This window comes from Dreissena polymorpha, chromosome 1 (genome assembly GCF_020536995.1).
Source record: "Dreissena polymorpha isolate Duluth1 chromosome 1, UMN_Dpol_1.0, whole genome shotgun sequence".
NCBI lineage: Eukaryota > Metazoa > Mollusca > Bivalvia > Myida > Dreissenidae > Dreissena > Dreissena polymorpha.
The window spans coordinates 39,545,032-39,566,590 of NC_068355.1; the positions used below are offsets into that span (position 1 = coordinate 39,545,032).

The window sequence follows — 21,559 nt, forward strand, 5'->3', positions numbered from 1 at the left end:
CTTAATACAGAAAGGAGACAAGTTAGAAGTAACTATTAAATTAATAGCAAGTTATCTCCTTTTGTGTGAGTGAAATGAAATAGCCCAGGGCCTTCAATCCATTTTAGGGAAAGCGGGTCGCTACCCATAGCAAGGGGAATTTTCGCGGCGTTGCCCTTTTGGGGGGATTTTTTACTTACTCTCTATTTATAACATTTGTACATGTTTGCACTATTTTCATTGCTTTTTTCATAATTTAGTATGTTTGACAAGATTAAATTAAAATAGAATTGAGATATAATAATCATGAGACACATCCATCTATAAAAAAAAATTAAAAAAAAAATAGGGGGAATTTTTCCCCCAAAAAAGGGAAAAAAGTACACTTTTCAGGGGGGGAATGCGGCCGAATTTCGGCTGTGGATTTGACATATTGAGGGCCCTGTAGCCTAAGGGCAGATTTGCTTCATTGTCACTTTCAGAGACATAACTCTGCATGCATATTATTACCAATTAAGGCTTAGGGGCCAGACTTATGACCCTAGAAACCACACTAGTTCTGTTTGTCATTCTGCCTATCAAATAGATATATCAATAGATCAGTGAAATGATGAATTATGGTTGTTTTTAGGGAAGCCTCAAACAAATTTTACCAATTAAATAGATCAAATTAGAATGGTTTTTATAAGTACCTGAATTTTTTCTTTCATTTATTGAGATCCTTGAAAAATTGACTAAAAACACAGCTTTGATGTTCTATGATGGTCATTTAAAGTGGAATAGTTGTGATTTTTAATGAAGAATAATAACTATATCCAAGTTTTAACTGAAACACAAATTATTTTGACTAAATAAATATCATATGGGGATATTTATTTTGAGACAAGTAAATAAAATTGTTATGTAAAATTTAAATTATAATGTCCCAATACAGCTAGTATGAACATTTGACATTGATTTGTAGTACTCAGGTGTTACCTCTCAAAAATATTCTTTAAAAATTAAAGGAAACTCAACAATGAAAATATTTTCAAAACCAGGCAAATAATAGGAAAGTTATGTTTTCACTAATATTAAGTAACAACACACACCTACCATTGAACAATATATCAGGCACTTATGGTGCAATATACAAGCGTTAATTGGATTAGCAAGTGTATATAACAAGATAACAGCTATTGTATAAAGGGGAACTTATGGTGCAATATACAGGCCCATTAATCAGCATTGATGAGATTAGGTGACATCTTTGAAGGGGGATAGTCATTCATAAGATGAGATTAGCACATTATCATACAAAAACATTTTTATATAGTTTATCACTGTTTTAATTATTATTAATAAATTGCTTTGAATTTACCTTTTTTTAATTTATAAAGTTATTAATTTTCCCTTAAATTCCACAAATTCATTTAATAAAAACGGGTAATTGTGTTTTGTGTTTCTTATATCAATAAGTTTTTATTACATTTGCTAATAAATTATATTATTAATAATAAAATAATGTGCAAGGAAAGTTCAATTCTGTTTTAATTAGTCTAAATGAGTTATTAGTAAAAATAAAATATCAGTGACGTCCAATAATTTGATAATAAAGTTTAAACATATGAATGCATGAAAAAAATGTTGACAGTTACAAAGTAAATATTTATTTATCATATTTAACTGTTACAAGCAAAACAGTTTCGAAATTAATTTAAATTTGATTTTAACATTTTTCTATTCACCAATTGACCATATTTATTTGGATAAAAAACAACAAACACTACAATTGCACAACCCTGCCCAGGTTCACTCAAACTGAAATAAGGTGTTAATTGTGTATTCAAAACGGGTCTTGATTACACATTATTCTTGGTTGCATTTGTGTTGAGCAACATGTATAAGATACTCAGTAAGATTTTGAGGATATTCCATTTATTCCACTAGTACACCAACATGCACTTACTAATGATTTACATGCAATCATTACACAGTTAAACCCTCCAAAAAACAATTCTAAAACCAAAAAACCATACAAGCTGCTTCATAGATATTAAAAGTTAATTAAAGACTTCATAAACAAAATAATAATTTTGATAATAAACAAAGATTATACTTCAACCGAACAATTATACATTTATTGGGGGGGGGGAAACATCTGCACTAAAACTAAAATGGGGGGGAAACGTCTGGGGAGGAAACGTCTTTGGGGGGAAACTTCTTGGGGAGGAAACGTCTTGGGGGGAAATGACCGGAAACCATTCCCAAAATGGTGAAAAAAAAGGCATATATATTAAATGGAAAACATTCAATATTATGTCAAGAAAAATACAGCTGTAAAAATCTCACCTGCTTGTCTTTGATGTTGCAATTAGCACATTCAGCATTTTCAGTAGCTCTATCTACTAAATAAATATATGAAAGTGCCAAATGTCCAAGATACCATGACGTCTTCCTCAAAATGTTAGATCCTTCGAACTCCATTTTATTTTGTCCCTGACTAATCCTCTCACACATTAGGCCTAAATGTAAGATTCCTTGTAATGTTCACAGCGTTTATTTTAAATCGTTTACGTTCTCAAATTTCAGCAGGTATTTAATTATAAATATTTATTTATGATTTTGATTTATTTACTATTTCGAAGATACAGTCTTGTAACATGTTTACTAAGGCAGTTTAGTTAGTCTAAGTTACGTGTTTAGTGATTCTTACAAACAATAGACTGACATGAAAAGTGGCTCCTTTGAAGCACAAACTGCATCCAACTATATATTACAGCTGGCCCGGTTTGATGGGGCCTGTTTTTGATAATAATTAATTACCATTTTTCACTTCCGTGTTTATTATGTTTACCAACGCCATGATGGAAAAAAGTCCGTTTCCCACAATGCTTAGCGCGCATTCACACAGGTCAGTAAAGACCGGTGTGACACAATGGGATACATGTTGTTATACAACCGAAAGTGAAAGTACTGTTTTTAAAAAAATGAATAAAGAGCGAAATTGTTGAAAACTAACGAAAATTATAATTGATACTAACATAAGACCGTAAGACTGAACAAAATAATACTTAACTTTTAAATCATAACACGAATGTTTACTTATAAAGCAAATTCTTCATTCATCCGCGGACTTCTTTGTGTCGTAGTCATAAATGCCTCCAAATGGAGGTGCGTGATGCGTCTAAGTATAGAGGTGACAATAACGTAGTGACGTCACCATCTATGTATAGAATGAGGTTTGACTTCTTTGAGGCCGAATAAACTTGTGGCCGATTTGACTTGCTTCCACACATGAATTTCGTAGGGTACATTAAAGCACGGCTAACTCGTGCCAAACATTTACCGACTTTGAGCTTCGTTATATTTTTTATAATTTGTTTATAATAATTCATATCAGGTAAAAATGTAATTAATCTTTTAAAATAAACCCATGTACAGCTTAATATTGTTATTGTGATCATATAGATTGTTGAAGAATTATACGTGAACAGCCGGTAAATAGATCTTACGTTAAGGCCTAATCGATTTTGTTGCTGACCTCGTCCTGGAATTATCCTGACCAATCGCGGGTAATGTTACAAGATGACTAGCACGCGCTGACAATGGACGTCTCAAATTGTGCAGAAAATAACAAACAATGTGTTGCAAATATTTTTACAGGACAATTGCTTTCAATCACAAGAAAAGTACAACTGTGTATAGTGTAAAGCAGTATTGCAAAGCTGTCTACAATATGGCAACACAATGAATAGTCATTTTCCATGTTCTGATTCGTTTCCAAATCAACAGGAAACACCGATCTTTTGAAAATTCGATTCTTGTTGGACACAATCTTGGTAACTCTTAGTTGAAAGATTATAATCATTGAGATGGACTCGAGCATTGTTGGGAGCTCAGTTTGGAAAGGAAAGATCTTTGTTAAGCAGAGCTACGCATGTAAAGCAGAAATACGAACACGGGCACAAGGATATCTACTTTCTGAAAGGTTTAAAGTTTCTCTGAATATCTGTTGAACTTTTATTCATTGCCATTGGAAATAATTTTAAGGAACATTCTGTTTTTGTGTATTGTGAAAAATATGTTCTATTTGCAAGCAACGGTCATGGCAGTTTTTGTTAGAAACTACAGACTTAAGTTTTCTTGTAGTTTTGATGATTGTGCATTTGTCTGTCTGGGAAATTTCGTGTTTTCTGGTGAATTCTGTTTGCTCATATTTGTTTGAGTATTCATACTTAAAACCCATTTAACAAGAATCATATCTTTGAGCATTTTACTTTGTTAAAGAGGAATTTTAACAGTTAATCCTGCTTAATTATGGCATTTTTTGAACATAAAATATTCTCTCAGTTTAGGCAGATAATTATCTGTTACTTAATATATTGATAATATTGCAACATCCGGGCACTTGCGTCAGTTACAGTTACGTGCCCCTTGACAACGGTGAAACAATACTTAGCGCTGCGCTATTTTATTTGCATTTAGAAATATAACGTGATCGTTATTTATATATTTAAAAGGTTAAATTAATTTTTTTTTCAACATTCAAACAAGTTGTTCTACTTTACTGAAACAAATTAGATTAAAAACAAGCAATAAATATATCAATTTCAAATATACAACATATATACATTAACCATAATGCAGTGCCATAGATAATTATTTGGGAAATAGGGTTTTCACCCATTGATTTTGAAAAATAGGGTGATTTCATTCTTGAAATAGGGTGAAATGAGTTATAAAAATGAAAACCTTAAAATCATTGTTGCTTAACTTCTGTTGAAGATGCACACTTGTCATGCTTGTATTGATTCAATAAAACTGTAATCTATCCTAATTACATGTAACTTAAATAAACTGATGTTTCATAGCATCTTTAATCCTTGAAACTGTTCATAATATAAACTTTAAACTTTAAAAAAATGCTTATATTAACTGAGATCTTTGTTACTGTCAAACATATAAACATGTTCTAGCAATTGTTCACTCAATCAAAGAACCCTTAGGCAGAACATTTTTTATTTTGCATCGTACTAGAAGCTGAAAGTACAGATACTTTACTACTACATGCACAATGAGCGACGGATTAAGTCAGATTGAAAAAGCATGCATGTGGTAGGAAATAATTTGGTGAGACGCTTTATTTAACTATTAAATCTAGTCCATGGAGCTTTTAAATTACTTTGACTGTTGTCCTGCTCCGTTATCCAGGCGCTTGTTAAATGTTACGATAATAATTCAAAAGAGAAAATACCGAAAATAAGCAAAGCATTTTAGATTGTATCGTACGCATCTAATTTTATGGATTTGCGTTAAAGTCAAATTGGTTGCGTTTTCATTACGCATGATATTGTATTTCTTTGCGTTTTTTAACATTTTAATAGGGTGAAAGACGCAGATACGCAACTTATCTGGGGCACTGATAATGGTATTTAACTGGGAAAACAAACACGTTGGTACCTTAACATTAAATTAAATGCAATATTTTTTATTTGATTGTTTGCATCAATCTTAAAATCGTGTAAGCCTTTGTATTCCAGTGCCTTTTGTTCTGCATAAACCGATTATCTTGTCTTGATCAGATATTATCCAGGCTTCACTAACAGCATGGTGTCATAAACCACACTGGGTGGTAGATGACAGCACCATTAAACACAATTGATGATGCCACCATGTCTTCTTCTCTTTCTGTGTGTATAAAGCAGTCATTTGGTTGAATAATTAACGCCGACATACTTATATTAACAGTTGCTTAAATTAGATATGTTACATATTGTACAAATTAAAAGTCATGTCCAATTAAGATTATCAGAAATTGTACACCATAAAGATACTGATTTACAGGTCACTAGGTCAAAGGTCAAGGTCAAAGTGACCAAAAACTTATTCACACAATGGCTTCCACTACAACTGACAGTCCATAAGGGGGGCATGCATGTTTTACAAACAGCCCTTGTTTTAATTTGATTTCATCAAAAACATAAAAGCGAAAGACAATAAGTAAGTATGTCACGTTTACTAAACCAATCTTGGGTCATAATGAATGCAGCACCCCTCGCACTACTTCAGGGGAAGGGGTCCGCAGCCCCTAGGAGAGGATTTTTTTTGTAAATGGGGGAATTTTTATAACAAAACACAACAACTGTGTTGAACTGTTATCAACATATATTTCTATATATGTGACTGCAGGGTTCGCACAGGGCTTGAAAAGTGTTTGAAAACGATTCCTAGGCTTGAAAAGCCCTTGAACAAAGGTTGGCCTTGAAAAAGTGCTTGAAAAGTGCTTATTTCATGTAAAAAAAAGCCTTGAAAATGTTTAATTCTGCTCAAATTACTTTTATCAGCGCTTTAATTATAAACTTAAATCGTTCTTAAGGGAAATATTACAAAAAATTATACTACGTCAGAGGTTCTCCACTGTGAGCAATTTTCGCGAGTGAAAACGCAGCAATGGGGAAGTGTCGTTTCAAACCAGGGTGGTTAACTGAATATCACTGGGTACAGAAAAATAAAGGACATTCGAAAAGCACATTGTCGGGTCTGTTTGAAGACCACTGGTGTCGGGGGGTGGGGGAAAGCGCTTTGAAAAGCCACGAGAAAGAGGAAACCCACAAAGAAAACATGAAATTGAGAATGAGAAGCAATGTGTTTGCTTGTAATAACTTTAAAAAGTAAATACATACAGTCATTCAACCAGTTTAGAATCACCCGGCAAAAACGTTTATTCTTTTGACCACAGTAATTTCTTTCGGGATTTAGTGTCAATGTGAGAAGATGTTAATATAAAGGGTAACATTTATTTTGTGTGATAACAGGTTAGGCCAGACGTCATATGCAGTTTTTTGTAAAAAATAGCCAATTAAATTCACCCTTCGTAAAAAATTATTAAATATCATTCAACTTACAGAATTAGTATTTCAAAACATTGTTATAACATTTGTTTTCAATCAGCAAAAAGTTTATTTGAAAATAATAAAGCCTTCTATATCCATATGCACATTTCAATACATAACTCCTTCAATCAGTTCTGGTTAACTTTTTGCTGCATTTTTCCACCCTGTAAGCTATTTACAAAAGATTTCTTGCTAAAATTTTGTTAATTTATTCCTCTACCTAATGTATACCTTAGACACTTATCATTTTGTTTTTTTATTGGGGCATTATGGAAAATTAAATACAAATTAATTGGAACTGCTGATAATCCGGAACTGGTTGACAAACTGTATGTGAGACTCGGTGTACGGAAGAAACCCCCTCCGGAACAAACCCCCTTCGCTAAAAATGGCAGGGTGGAAGAAACCCCCTTTCATAGTTTGCATACGCGGAAGAAACCCCCTCGCTAGTTTTGCATAGGCGGAAGAAACCCCCTCGCTAGTTTTGCATAGGCGGAAGAAACCCCCTTCCATAGCGGAACAAACCCCCTTCCAGACGATTTTGTTACATTCAAACGCACGGTAATTGTTTACAGAAATTCACTTTCATTTTCAGAAAGTTCCCGGGAAGCATGATTAAATTTTTTTTAGACGAATGCTTCGGTTTTTGAAGGAAAATATGTACGAATTATCTTCGTCACTATCAGCTCTGGGCGCTTATTTTGTTATTTTTATCAATCTAACGCATATAAAATGGTATAAGGCCACGACTTTTTTTTTTATTGGTTTACAAAAATTATTTTGAAAATGGTCCATCGGGCGGTCGAAAAAAAAAAAAAAAAAAACATCGGAAAAAAAAGTTAATACTAATAACATCAGAACAAAGACAACATATCTTTTATAACCTTAACACAGAGACAAAAAATCAAATTATGCAATGAAACACATCTATATCTTCAAATGAAATGAGTCCTAAAAGCACCTTTTGTAACATCAGGCAATTTTAAACACTCCATTACATGACATGCGTTCTTCTCCCATTAAAACGAAAAACTGCGCTTCATTTCCATAATTCGATGCGCTTCATTACGCAATGCAATGCCCGTTGCATAAATCTTATATAAGATAAACTACTCATACACAAATTACCCGGTATGTGTTTGCTCTTACTCGACTTATGAGATCGTACATGAAAAAAAATCGAGGTAGATCGATCCATGCGTCGTCGCGGTAATGTTTGTCAAAGTTATTGTTGTCATGAAAACTCGTTGATTTACAACGCAAAACGTCTTATTTGAACTGATGCGAATTAATTTAATCATATTTGTCAACTTCGCTTTTGCTTTATTTTGATAATTTAATCCAAAGTTTAATGTTAGCAAGTGTTTTTTTTTACCGGAATTGTAAACAAGGAGTCAGTTAGTCTTCCGAAAATGTGCAGTCTGTGTGAATTGACAGTTTGACGTCATCAAAGGAAAGCTGCTTTCTGTCGGAAGCAATAAAGCGACAAATTTCGCGCCGAAAAAATTGGCTTCCTTTGTCTAGCAATCAACATGCCGAACCAATCGTGTGTTTGTTTCTCAATTGCAATCCTCCAATTTAATAAAAGCACGTGCATAGCTCCGCCTTCGAATCTTTTGCCGAGAACGGAGGCGGAGTTAAATGGTTAATTGAGCTAGTGTTTTACGCAAGTTGAGTTCCGATTTGCCGAAATTACTCGGCCCTAAGCATTGAAACGACAAATACATTTATCAATGATTTTCCGAGATATACCGATTTGTTCCGATTTCCAAACTTTCTGTACAGTTCCTATAAACTATGGCGGACGTGTTTACAAAATTCCTAAACACATATATCGTAAATAATGGCAGTGTTTTATTGGATTATTTATACTAATTATCAAATACTTTTTTATCTACTATAATATCGGGTTTGTTTAATATAATTAACATGTTAAACAATATAGTTGCGACACAGACTCGGAAATAAATTTTGATGGGGTCGACATTTTACTGACGCTGATTTTCTTATTGTCTGTAATTTTTACCCGAAATAAATTTTGAGAAGTGCCCATAAAAGGACTGGTACATAATGTGTCACATTGAAAAATATCCCGATCTCTGCAATATATGTGAACCAATCGTTGATTGTACTTACTTGATTTTATTCGCAACCGTACTCAAACCGGATCGTTTTTTTTCTCGTTTCGCTCGTTTTGCAGTGCGGTCGGGAATAAAATATTTAAAAAAAAGACGATTTTCCGATTTTATTTTTTTTCCCTTTTTCCAAAAATTAGGGTCGGCGGTTTTGTAAACCAAGAAATATAAAAGCCGTGGCCTAATCTCACTGAAACGAGAGCAAGACAAATTCACACGAGCATATCATCATTAACAACTTGTGAACATACGGCCGGTACACCTCTTTACTCAGCACATAACAGTTTGGAAATAGATTTTCGCACCTTCATTTAATTATATAAAAGGTCCTTTAATGTACCGGCTATTGTAGATAATGATGAGAAGTTGTGTCATGATCGGTGCCTTTGCGGCTCGTGTGAAGTTATGTACAGTTTTGTTTAATTACATTAGCATTCGGCTATAATTGTGTGATTTTAGGACGTGATTTGATCTTTGTAAATAAATGTAAATATATGCCTGTTTATCGTTAATAAATGCGTGTCTTTTTTCAACAACAATTTGTTTAATGTTTTCTAGTATATGCTTGCCGTGAACAAAAGGCCGGTACACTCCTTAAATCAGATTTTCGCACCTTCATTCAATTATCACGATAACGATGTATGAGTTTCACAGATTGAATATTTAGTGTGTAAATTTAATAACTTCATTAACAATTTTTTCATGTGAACAAACGGCCGGTACATTTCTTTACTGTAAATCCGAAACACACTCCCGTAAGTTGGTGTTAACGCGTTTTGAATACGAAACACTTCCGAATGTAAATTTTACCGCAACGTTGAAATATTTTTGCAGTGTAAATTCTATTTTGTGTTGACTCTTTGTGTTGACTCTTTTTCTCAATAAAAAAGGCGCGAAAATTATGCAGCATAGATAGAAAGCGTGGGTGTATTGAGCGTTGTAACAAGCACACAACTAGTCAGGGGATTGATGCATGTTCGAAGGGAATATTTCATCAAGTCTATAAATAGTCTATAAATAGTCACTTATGCTGAAATTTATTTCATACAAGAGAAAAAATGGCAAGGTTTGTGTTAAAGAAATTATTGAGAGTTTTTATCGTTTATATTTACCAAAAAGTGCTTTAAAAATGTTATAAACGGGATTATCAGGAAATGAATATAAACTTGAAAAGTAGCAAGCATGCAGTAATAGAGTCGGGTTGAAACGGATGTATTGGGGAATCGTTCGAGTCGGGATTTTACTACCTCTGCGGGAAAGACTTAACACTTAGGAAGGGGGTTTATTCCGCCTCTCTGAAAACACGAAGGGGGTTTATTCCGCCTGTCTGAAAACTCGAAGGGGGTTTGTTCCGCCTATGCAAAACTAGCGAGGGGGTTTCTTCCGCGTATGCAAAATTTGAAAGGGGGTTTCTTCCGCTATGCCGTTTTTAGGGAAGGGGGTTTCTTCCGAAGGGGGTTTATTCCAGTAATCGTGAGACTCGTTGAGTAAAGGATGAAAAACATGTATGCAATAACTAGAAATAACATGTCTGAGTTATTGTGGAATAATTTTAATTTGTTTGAGCAAATAAATGATATTTACTGTGTTAAACTTGCTTGAAAATGCATTTTTTGAAGGAAACTTACAAACGGTTCTAGGCCTTGAAAATGAAAATTTGGCCTTGAAAAGTGCTTGAATTTAGGTTTGAGATTTCTGTTTGAACCATGGACTGTCTATATGACAGAAAGGTGGACTTCTACTCAATCTATATAACAGTAATCTTATTTAAAAGTCCAAATATATTGCGGTTGAAGGGGTCCAAAGATTGCGACCTTGATATATCCGGCGCGCAATATAAATTGTCACGTTATTATTGCATGTTCAAGTATGCATTAGCTTAATTTGGTAATCTCAAAACACGCTATTTTCTTACCTTATTGAAGTATGTGTTATGTCCATATGTTATTCATTGGTATAAAACAAAACATTATTCCATGTAAGTATTTTCAAATGCGTATAATTACATTTGTAATCTGAAAACAAGTGCCAAGTTTTATTGTTCAATAAAGCATGCACAAGTTAGACCCCATGTACAAAATAACAACAATTACGTCATCTTATCCTCATGGAAAGCATGGTGCATTTTGACAAACTGAGAGAGCTTTGCCTCTCAATGAAAAGTACAGTCCACTCTCGTTATCTCGACATCTGATATCTCGATATGTCGAAGTAAGCTCAATGTCCCATTTTTTTCCTTCTTTATCCATATAAATAAACACCGCTTATCTCGATTTTCGTTATGTCGAATAATTTGATATGTCGATATAACATTTTGTCCCGAGTCCCGATTAAACATGTATTTGTCGTGGTTTATCTTGAAGTGCGAATTACTTTTCAAGTGTCGGCAAAAGGTGAGAAACTTTTTCTTTTTGACTTCACCGTCCCGCTTCGCCCGGCTGCTCCTGATACTGTGCGGTAGGAAATGGATCCATTAATTGCATTAATGATCACACGTGTGTAATGTCGTTAGCCATTAACACTTGATTAAGGCCCGTCTATTAAATGTCACTTTAACATCAATTAACTGCAATTAATACACAGTCTGCCGAAAGGCCGAAAGACTAATTGTTTTTACAAACAACATTCCAAAATGCATTGAGTTATATTTTTGCGTATACATGTATACACCGTTGTTTACTCGACAGTTTAGAAAAATTATAACTGCATGTGTTCATGCAATTCTGTAATACTTAAAACATCATTTTAAGCATTAAAATAGCAAAATTAATCGTGCCTCGTAAAACGCGTATAATTATATAAGGAAGAGAGTATATGCCACATGGTGACGGCTTTATTTAGATCACTTAGCAGGTATTAAGATGTTAAAAACAAGGTAAATTTTTGTCTCATTTTTTTCTTTGAAAACGCCTAATCGAATATCTCGAACTCTCGTTATCTCGATATTTTTTCTTGTTCCCGCCGACTTTGAGATAACAAGAGTGGACTGTAAGTAGTTTACACTGTATCTATCACACAAAGATTGTTGAGATAGGTCAGTATTAACTTGTGATATTTATGCCCCCCTTCGAAGAAGAGGGGGTATATTGCTTTGCTCATGTCGGTCTGTCGGTCTGTCTGTCGGTCCGTCCACCAGGTGGTTGTCAGACGATAACTCAAGAACGCTTGTGCCTAGGATCATGAAACTTCATAGGTACATTGATCATGACTAGCAGATGACCCCTATTGATTTTGAGGTCAAAGGTCAAGGTCACGGTGACTCGAAATAGTAAAATGGTTTTTTGAATGATAATTTTAGAATGCATACGCGGCCAACAGGGCACACTCTGAACAATATTACTGAAGCAACTGGTCTGTAATCCTAAATCTATAATTATCAGTCCAATGAAACATCATCCTTTTAGTAAAATACAGTGGATCAGTAAAAATATTATCAGAATATGAGATTTTTTGTATATTTTGTATATTAAATATTGTGTTAATGTTTCATTTTGTTGATTAATATAAATATAAGCAGGACAGGGGAGGTAATACACTACAGGGGAAACAAATGCAATAAGTTTAAATTTATTGTTACAGATTTGCATCCTTTGTAACATATTTAAATTTTACCAAATGTAAGGCTAACTGCATTTTTGTAATGCATACTACTACTACTACTACTACTACTACTACTACTACTACTACTACTACTACTACTACTGCTACTACTGCTGCTGCTGCTGCTGCTGCTGCTGCTGCTGCTACTACCACTACTACTACTTCTACTACTACTACTACTACTACTACTACTACTACTACTACTACTACTACTACTACTACTACTACTACTTCTACTGCTACTACTACTACTACTACTACTACTACTACTACTACTTCTACTGCTACTACTACTACTACTACTACTACTACTACTATTTCTTCTGCTACCACCACCACCACCACCACCACCCACATTGACAAAAAACGTATTCAGTGACAAAAAACGTATTCACACAATGGCTGCTACTACAACTTATAGCCCATATAGGTGGGCATGCATGTTTTACAAACAGCCCTTGTTACAGTTAAAATTGTATAAACCTTCATGAGTGCACTGGTGGGATTTTTATTTCAAGAGAGAATGTTAACACCCAAAATGACCTGATGTTTGGCAAGAGGAGTTATTGTTTATCATAGTACACAGCCTGACAGGTGTTACAGTGATGTACAATGAAACCAAACAATCTGGTCAAAACTGGATTATGAATGTCGGATTAAATAGAAAATTAAAGTGGGTAAAAATGGGTAAAATACTAGCTTTTACCTGATTTTATCTCCGCAAATTCTCTGATTAAAACATTTTATTTGGGGATTATGCTCGTCACATTTTTGGGAGCCATAACCATAGCCTATTTGTGATATATTTATTGGACAACGCAATATAACGGACAGTGATATATTGGAGTCAATTTTCAATTATAAATCAGCGATTTTTTTCTCATTTTCTGAAGGGGAAAAAAATCAGTTTTTGGGGGAAAAAATATACTTTTCAGATGGGGGACTGCCGCCGAAATTCGGCGGCAGATTTGATAGATTGAGGGCCCTGGAATGGCATGTAAATCACAATGTAAACGGATAATGCACCAAAATAAAAGAAATACTATAAATCAGCTAAGTATCAAGTAAATAAAGCTTGATTTTGATAACACAACTTAGGCTTTCAGTAGGTGTACCAGAATTGCCTACTAATTTTCCAGCTTCACGTTATTATTATGAATTGACAAGTAGAAATATACAATGTACGAAAATGAATGAACTCTAAAAGAACGACAATATTAATTACATCAACATCTACAATGATTTTCCCATTATTAGAGAATAAACTTATTTACCTAGTGTCTCAATGAGAAAGATATGAATGTCGCCGTACTCGAACATTGGCCATTTGGTCGGGTCATTTTTCCAACATCCTGTATGTAATTTATACGGATATTTCATTAAGTCAAAATATTTTAATTTTTTGGTCATATTGGGCTTTAGAAGTGCAATCTAACCATTTATAACAGTCAAAAGACATTTCAAACACCAATTGACATGACGCCTTATCAGTGATCGCTCCGCCCACTTAATCACGTGGCTCAGCAGGAAGAAAACCTAGACAATCTAACACCAAAATGGCTTCTTTGCCTATAGACTACATATAGATTTACGCGATATTCCGGATGATTTTATGGACTTGTTTAACACCATATTACACTTGTAAAGGGGTTGATGCCATTTAGTTATTCTGCAAATGCAAAAAATATACGATTAAAGAGAACATCAGCTATTTATAACGGGTAAATCGGTACATTAAACACGCTCTCAAACGCTTGCGCGCTTACCGAAATCGAACCCGTTATTACGTGTAATGGTGGTATTTGCAATAAATTAACACTTCACCGGTATTTACCCGTGTTATTAACAAAATTATTACCGAAACATTCCCCGCTACCCGTGTATTTGACACGAAATAGCGCTTTATAACTGGAAATTCGGTGAAGTTTTACGCGCTTTCTGACGCCGGGTGGGTACCTCAATCCCACATGTTATTGCGTATAAAATTATATTAATCATATTAAACAATGCTTATGGGACATTTATCAATCACTATAATTTAAAGCGCAAAAACAGCACATTAAGTTTGGACATTGTCTGATATAAAATTAGCGTTGTACGAAATGGAATACGGTCAGGCTATTATAAATTAATAAGGCTACCAATATCAGGCGCTCGCGCAGGTACCGACTTCCCCGAAGTTACCGCATTTATTGGTTAACTAATATCAGTAATAATAACTCTTTTACAATAGCATTTATCGATACGTCTTTATTTAAATAATAACAAAATGGTTTTCACTTGTTTCTGACACACACAGAAACGCGATTTTTAACGGGGATGTTGTAAAGTTACACGAATTAGGTACCAAAATTCTCAATTATTTTACATGCACACGTGACATAATACATACTTAATAATGCTTAGTTATTGCTTATATGACATTTCAAGTTTGTGAAATAAATTAATGTTCTATAAAGGGGAACTCTGTAATTCTTGAAGCTTCCACTCGCTCTTGTCAAGACCGCATTGCCGCGTTGGAAATGGTATACATTTAATTCATCTAACTTATCTTTCTGGGTACCAAATGTCAGAGTTGCATTAACCCTTTTTACACCGTTTTTGCCATATTTCATTTCCGTTTTTTAATCCGAACAAAATAAACGAAACTCGTTTAAAAATGAGATCTAGGCATTCAAGCTCCTAGTGTGGATTAAAAGCGTTAATTGGTGACACCACATGAGTGCAAATGTGTAGATACCGTTAATAAGATAATATATCACATGTCACCTTCAAATAACATGTATGATGTCAATTAAGTGCATTACTATCAGAGTAATAAAACACAGCATGAATTAGGCTGCATGCTGGGTTTTATTTCTCGTTAAGTAATGTAGATGAACCTCGCTTCTGACCTAGTAACTGACAAAACTTTTTTTTTTTAAGTGAAATATTATGTGAAAATCAGATCGATAACATAAACTATTTAAGTCTGCTAGTATATCCGATAAAAATATATTATAATTGTCTTTGACAGTGTTGACGTTCCGTTGTTCGTGGTGACGACCGCATGTATTTATACATCTCTTACACTTCTCAAGATCTCTTTTCGGCTTTGGAAACGATATAAATTAAATGTCACCAACTAATCTTTCAGGATATCGATTGTCCGAGTTACATAATCCCCATTGACGCCGTTTAACCATTTTTAATCGTTTTTTTTAAGAGGAAAACAAAAGAAACTCGTTGGAATAAAAGTGAACCTAAACATGTAGCTTGTCTAGAAAATGGCGGACAGGTCGTTGCTAACGAGTGCGCCCGATTAATCGATCGCTGATTGGTGGATCAATTCTAGTGGGCGGAGCGATCATAGATAAGGCGTCATGTCAATTACAGCACATTTAATTACTTATCAACTTCCAAATAGCAGGGTTTTCCCCAGGCCATTTAAGCGCCCCTTGCCGGGGCGCTTGAATTTGGAAATCAGAGTCCCGGGGCGCTTAAACTTTTTTCCGATCAGTGTTTTTTTTCAGTAAAAGAAAGTGGAGATTGTCAAAAAAATCAAGGTTTTTCTATCAGTGTATCAATATTCCCTGTTTTAAAAGAGCACTTGGTACCTACTTTCACAAGTAATCGCCATAAACACCACATGGGGTAATGGATAATCCACTGATAAGAGAATAGCATGACGCGCGTATCGATTATTCTAGCCTTATTACACAGTCATTTAAATGCTGACATGGATGTATCTGGTAACTTTTCAGTCGTAAAACTGTGAAGTTCATCGTCCAATCGGTTTCGCGAATGCTTATGAGGGCAGGGTTAACTATCGACCATTATTTTTGATTGACATCGGGCATGAAGTAAGAGTTTATCGCAGCTTGATTAGCAAGAAGTTGTACCATTTACGTAATATAAAACCGGTAATTAGTACAGTAAAGTACATTAAAGACGGTTTCGGGCATCATCATCACACCTTTTTACTGTAAACAAGTGTTACCTATGACTCATAATTAATACGAGAAATTAATTGCAAGTGGTAAACAATTAATTATTATAGCGAGTAAGTTGTGCAAATGACTCCAGGTTACAATTATGAGATAACAATTTAATTCCAGTACAGGTATATTTCATCATGTCCATTTATTGAAATGATTCACCTCGTTTTCTGACATTTATTCGATGCATAATGCGCTTTAACAAATTTTTGTTGAATTAATTACGCACACTTGTAAATGTTTCGTCCGATAATCGATAGTTAGAAGACTGATGATGGCAACCGGCCGTGATCCTTGTGGAGAACGTGAATTAGGGACACCCCTCCCGAACCACCCCTAGCAGCCCGGGGGCGCCTGACAAAAATGCTGTGGAAAGCACTGAAATAGGAATGCAATTGGCGAAATGCCAGCAGAGATAGTTCAATCAGCGTTGTTAATCGAACGTATCTAGGGCATTGTTTTCACAGTCGCTAAGGTACTGCCCTGTGTGTGACGTCAGGGCGATAACAAGAATAATAGATAGATTAACAAAATATTCACTTCCTGAATAAATCTGAATGCTGAAACATTAACCTGTAAAAAAAAGGAAAGATACAATTGGGGAATTACTAGTATTATTATACACTATGCAGCAAAAGATTTACATTGGGAAGTACATAAGGGCCACTTTTACCATGAGATGGTTGGAAGGTTTGCCAGTCTCTTAAAATTTGCATAAACTGTTATGAATTTAGTTTGTAGAATAAACTACTTTTGCATTTCTCAAGTGATTGAGTTGAAACTTGAAGTGTGTAATCACCATGAAGTGTAAATTTTGTAAGACTTAATTTTCCCATTTTTCTGAGTTATGTTTTTTTGTGTTGATCTACTTTTATTTGCAGAAACGTAAAATGTTCAAAGTTTGAGGAGCAAGCAATGCCTGTATTTCTTAAGTGATTGAATTTAAAATTTACGTATGTCATAAGGAATAACAGTAGATGTGCATGATGTCATGATCATTCAAAGTGATCCACATGTTCTTGAGTTTTGTGCCCGTAAACAAAGCTATTTTATTAGCCTAAAGCTTTGATTTTCAAACTTTGTGGAGCAAACATCTTTTGCTAGTAATTAAGTTAAACTTGCAATCGGTCATCACCATGAAATGAAGATCTCCAAGATACAACTATTATGCCCAGCTCTCCACTAGGTCTTTTGTTATTCGCCCTTGAACTAAGGCATGTTAATCCTAGAAGCATATAATGTTTTAACTTAAGTTTGTGGAGCAAAATGCTTTTGCATTTCTCAATCTATTAATTCAAAACATGAAATAGGTCATCAACATAAAGTGCATATGTGCAATACAAATTTTCAAGTGCATTGATCCATAAGAGTGAAGTGAATAATTTGTATGTTATTTGCCCATGAACTTAGCCATGTTCATTGCTGCTTTGCCTGTGATGAAGTAGTGCATTAGTGTTTTTATGACTAAGCTCTAGGTAATCACACACTGTACATGTATATGCACTCTTATTGAATAATGGCACTTGTAGGAAAATCCATTTGAATGTCCACTGGAAGCTGGACTTGCAGCAGACTGAAAAGCGCTACCTGGCAGGCATAGAATCGCTAGATACCACCTCGGAGTCTTGCCAAAACAGCTGGTTCTACAATGTTGGCAAACTTGTACCGCTGATAAACCATGGAGCGTCATCGTCGGGTCATGATGTTGTCAATTTCAAAAAGCTGGTTGCGTACCTGTCTGCAAAACAGACAGTAAGTGTGAAAAAGATTTCAAGATTTATATTCTTTGAGAAAAAATTGAAAGAATGTATATGTTATATGTGATTGTCATGACAAAAAACTGAAAGAATTTATGTTATATGTCAGCCATTGCTGTGTACTGTTATTTTTTCTGTGACATACTCTCACTGTGTAGATTTCTAATAAATATGCTTGAAATCTTAAACGTATTCTTCATCATAAATTGACATACACATTTCAGTAATCGCTTCAACTATGTGATTTTTGTTGTTATTTTGACGTTTATTTGTCATTTTCGCAGAGTGTAGTCATTTCTTTGTTCAGTTTTCAGCTATCTACATGTACAGGTAGTTAGTAATAATGACGAATGCATAATGTGTGCATAGCAACGTAAAATTGAAAATGTATCACTTTTTTCTCAAGCCAATAGTTAAGTGTGATGTTGTTTGATGACAACTTGTTCTCTGTTATCACCTGTGCTACAGAATTATCATCGTATAACATTTCAAATCTTATTGACTTTATCCGTAAGTTTGGCATGTTGGGGGGAGAGAGGGATTTTAGTCAGATTTTTTAGATTAATGTAATGTTACTTTTACTTATTGCATGGGAAACGTCCAAATATAGGCGGTTATTTTGAGAAAAACATCACTGTGTTCATTAAATGGTTATTTTGAGAAAAACATCACTGTGTTTTTAAATTAATGTAGACTCGTTTCTATAATGAGAGCATCCAAACAGGCTAATTGTGCCACCTCAGAAGGGAGACATATTTTTAAATTGAAGATCAGTGTATAGTGGCAGTGTAAAAAGTGTTCTGTTCATATGACATATTGCTTGTCAGGTTGCAGTGATCACACCACAGAAGGAGGAGATACTCTTGCTGATGAACGGTAACCATGTGACTTCACGCCTCGGACTTCTCGAGTCATCATCCCCTTTCCTGCACTGCATCCTCATGTCCAGGGAGTCCAAGAATCGCAACAGAGGTTTTAATAATTTACATTAACAAAAATTGTGCCTTTTTTTTGTTGAATGAGAACGGTACAGTTACACAGTACTATGATGATGGGGAGTCTATCATTTTATGACATGGAATCTGCTTTTTAGACTTGTTTGGACGTGACGTCAATGGCATGTGATAAGCTTTATTTACTGAATGAACGAGATGCATGAGTAAACAATTATACTTGCGTTGATAAAGCAGGGCCCTCAATCCATTTTAGGGGAACCGGGTTGCTACCCTCATAAGGGGGAATTTTCGCGGCGTTTCGCTTTTGGGGGGATTTTTTTCTTACTCTTTCATTATTACATTTGTACATGTGTGCACTATATTCATTTCATTTTTCATAATTAAGTATGTTTAACAAGATTAAATTGAAATAGAATTGAGATATAATAATCATGAGACACATCTTATTAAAAAAAAAAAATATATATATATATATTTCAGGGGGAATTTTTCCCCCCAAAAGTATACTTTTCAGATGGGGGACTGCGGCCGAATAGATTTGATAGATTGAGGGCCCTGTAAAGTCATTGATTTAGTTTGACAATATGAAATTCAATCAATCTATAAGATATTATTCTGTATTATTCAATGCAAGTTATTTCTGTTATTATGCTTTGTTATCGGCAATGAGCCTTTGTTGAACACTGTATGCAAACGACTGGGTTGGGTAACAACGTAGAAATACTACCAACTGACCAACCATCTTAAAATGGTGATCCGAAAACAATGGTCACCTGTGGACAACGAACACTTTGGTCATTTCCCTTGACTGACCGCTGTTCTCTGGTTTGACTGTAGTCTTATGCAGGGTTGTGATTTTTCCGCGAATTTTCGCGGATCGGGTTGTCCCTGGGGTCACTTCAGAGATTCGTGTAAGTTCGTTAAAAAAATGTGGGAGGAAGGGGTAAGACCGATTCTGCGGATGTATTTCATAAGCGGCCCGAAATATCCACGGCCCACGAAATCTCTCTGCATTTTACACTGGTAGACTCTGCCTAATCCTTTTTAAAACCAGGGATATAATTGGCTGGCGTTTCCCAATATGCCAATTACAATCGGTTTCATAAAATGTGTTTGGTATTTTTAAGCTGAAAAATAGCGTCGTTGTGAAGCGAAAATTAAGACTATTTAAATGACAAATAGCAATCGAATTAACGACTGACATCATATAGTTTAATAGGAGTACCGGTAATGAAATGTGTTTGTCTACGAAAAAGACTATGTTTTAGATACAAGCAACACATATTTCGTTTTGAAATGTGCACACTGAATTTGTGTCACGAAAACCAGTGTTTGCAAATAGGATTTCAGTCTACTCGCGTAGTAAAACAATTTAGAAGTGTATCATTCAAACATGGAAATAGACAAACATGATTTGATTTATATGTTAGTGGATCTGTGTATAATCAGATTCATATGCATATTCTGCTTTATTATGTTTGTCACGCTGTTCAGTTAACTGGAATAGCATTGAACTGAAGACGTGAAATGCAAGATATTGAAAGGTAAACAAACTAAATATATAGTCCATTTACTGTAATTCAATACATTGAAAAACTGCTGCTATTGATCACAATAAATACTGTTTACTTTGCATCTTAGTATGTCAAATGTGAAGTTTAACAGGTTTTTATTAAGAAATATTGTTATGAAGTTCAAGGAGTTGTTTATTTTAATGTCTGTTTTAAGGTGTGTCATTGCGTTTTGCGCGCCATTCGCGTAGTCAAAATCAGTAGACAGAATTTTCCTCCCCTCTGACTTTGCCTCAATCACACCCCTGTTATGCTATTAAAAAAAAGACAGCTTTATGCTATTGAAAGAAAGGCATACGTATGCCATTGCAATAAACATGGTCATTAATATGCAATTACAAGAAAAGCTCCCTTATGCTATCACAAGAAACACAGTTTTATGCCAGTACAAGAAAGGCATCCTTATGCCATTTCAATAACATCAGATTCTATTCCAGATACACTCAATGCCCTAGACAACATATGCCTTTCTGAGCTGTTTATGGAACCATCAACCAATCAGTGGGAGGCCAGTGAACCACGTAGAAGTCTTCTGACCAATGGGACGGTACATGAGGCTTTTCAGCAGCAGTACTTGGAGAAGTGTCGGCGGGCGTCTGGTCTCGCGCTTCAGAGCTTGGAGATAAACTCTCAGACACCAGGTATTATCTCGGTGACAATTTTAGCATGCCATCCAAGCAACACATCTATTTAATCAATCCAATTGTTG

General features: G+C 34.8%; 1 protein-coding gene across 2 annotated transcripts in view; it reads left to right on the forward strand.

Annotated features, from left to right (window-relative positions):
• The first annotated feature begins 3,524 nt into the window (after positions 1-3,524).
• LOC127877284 (uncharacterized) overlaps positions 3,525-21,559 on the forward strand; it is an 89,482-nt gene continuing 71,447 nt past the window's right edge. For both annotated transcript variants that reach the window (XM_052422976.1, XM_052422981.1), the window contains exons 1-4: positions 3,525-3,949; positions 18,096-18,318; positions 19,151-19,295; positions 21,288-21,491. In XM_052422976.1, the coding sequence (XP_052278936.1) occupies positions 3,834-3,949; positions 18,096-18,318; positions 19,151-19,295; positions 21,288-21,491 (688 nt within the window). In that variant the 5' untranslated portion in view covers positions 3,525-3,833. The remainder of the gene's footprint in view (positions 3,950-18,095; positions 18,319-19,150; positions 19,296-21,287; positions 21,492-21,559) is intronic.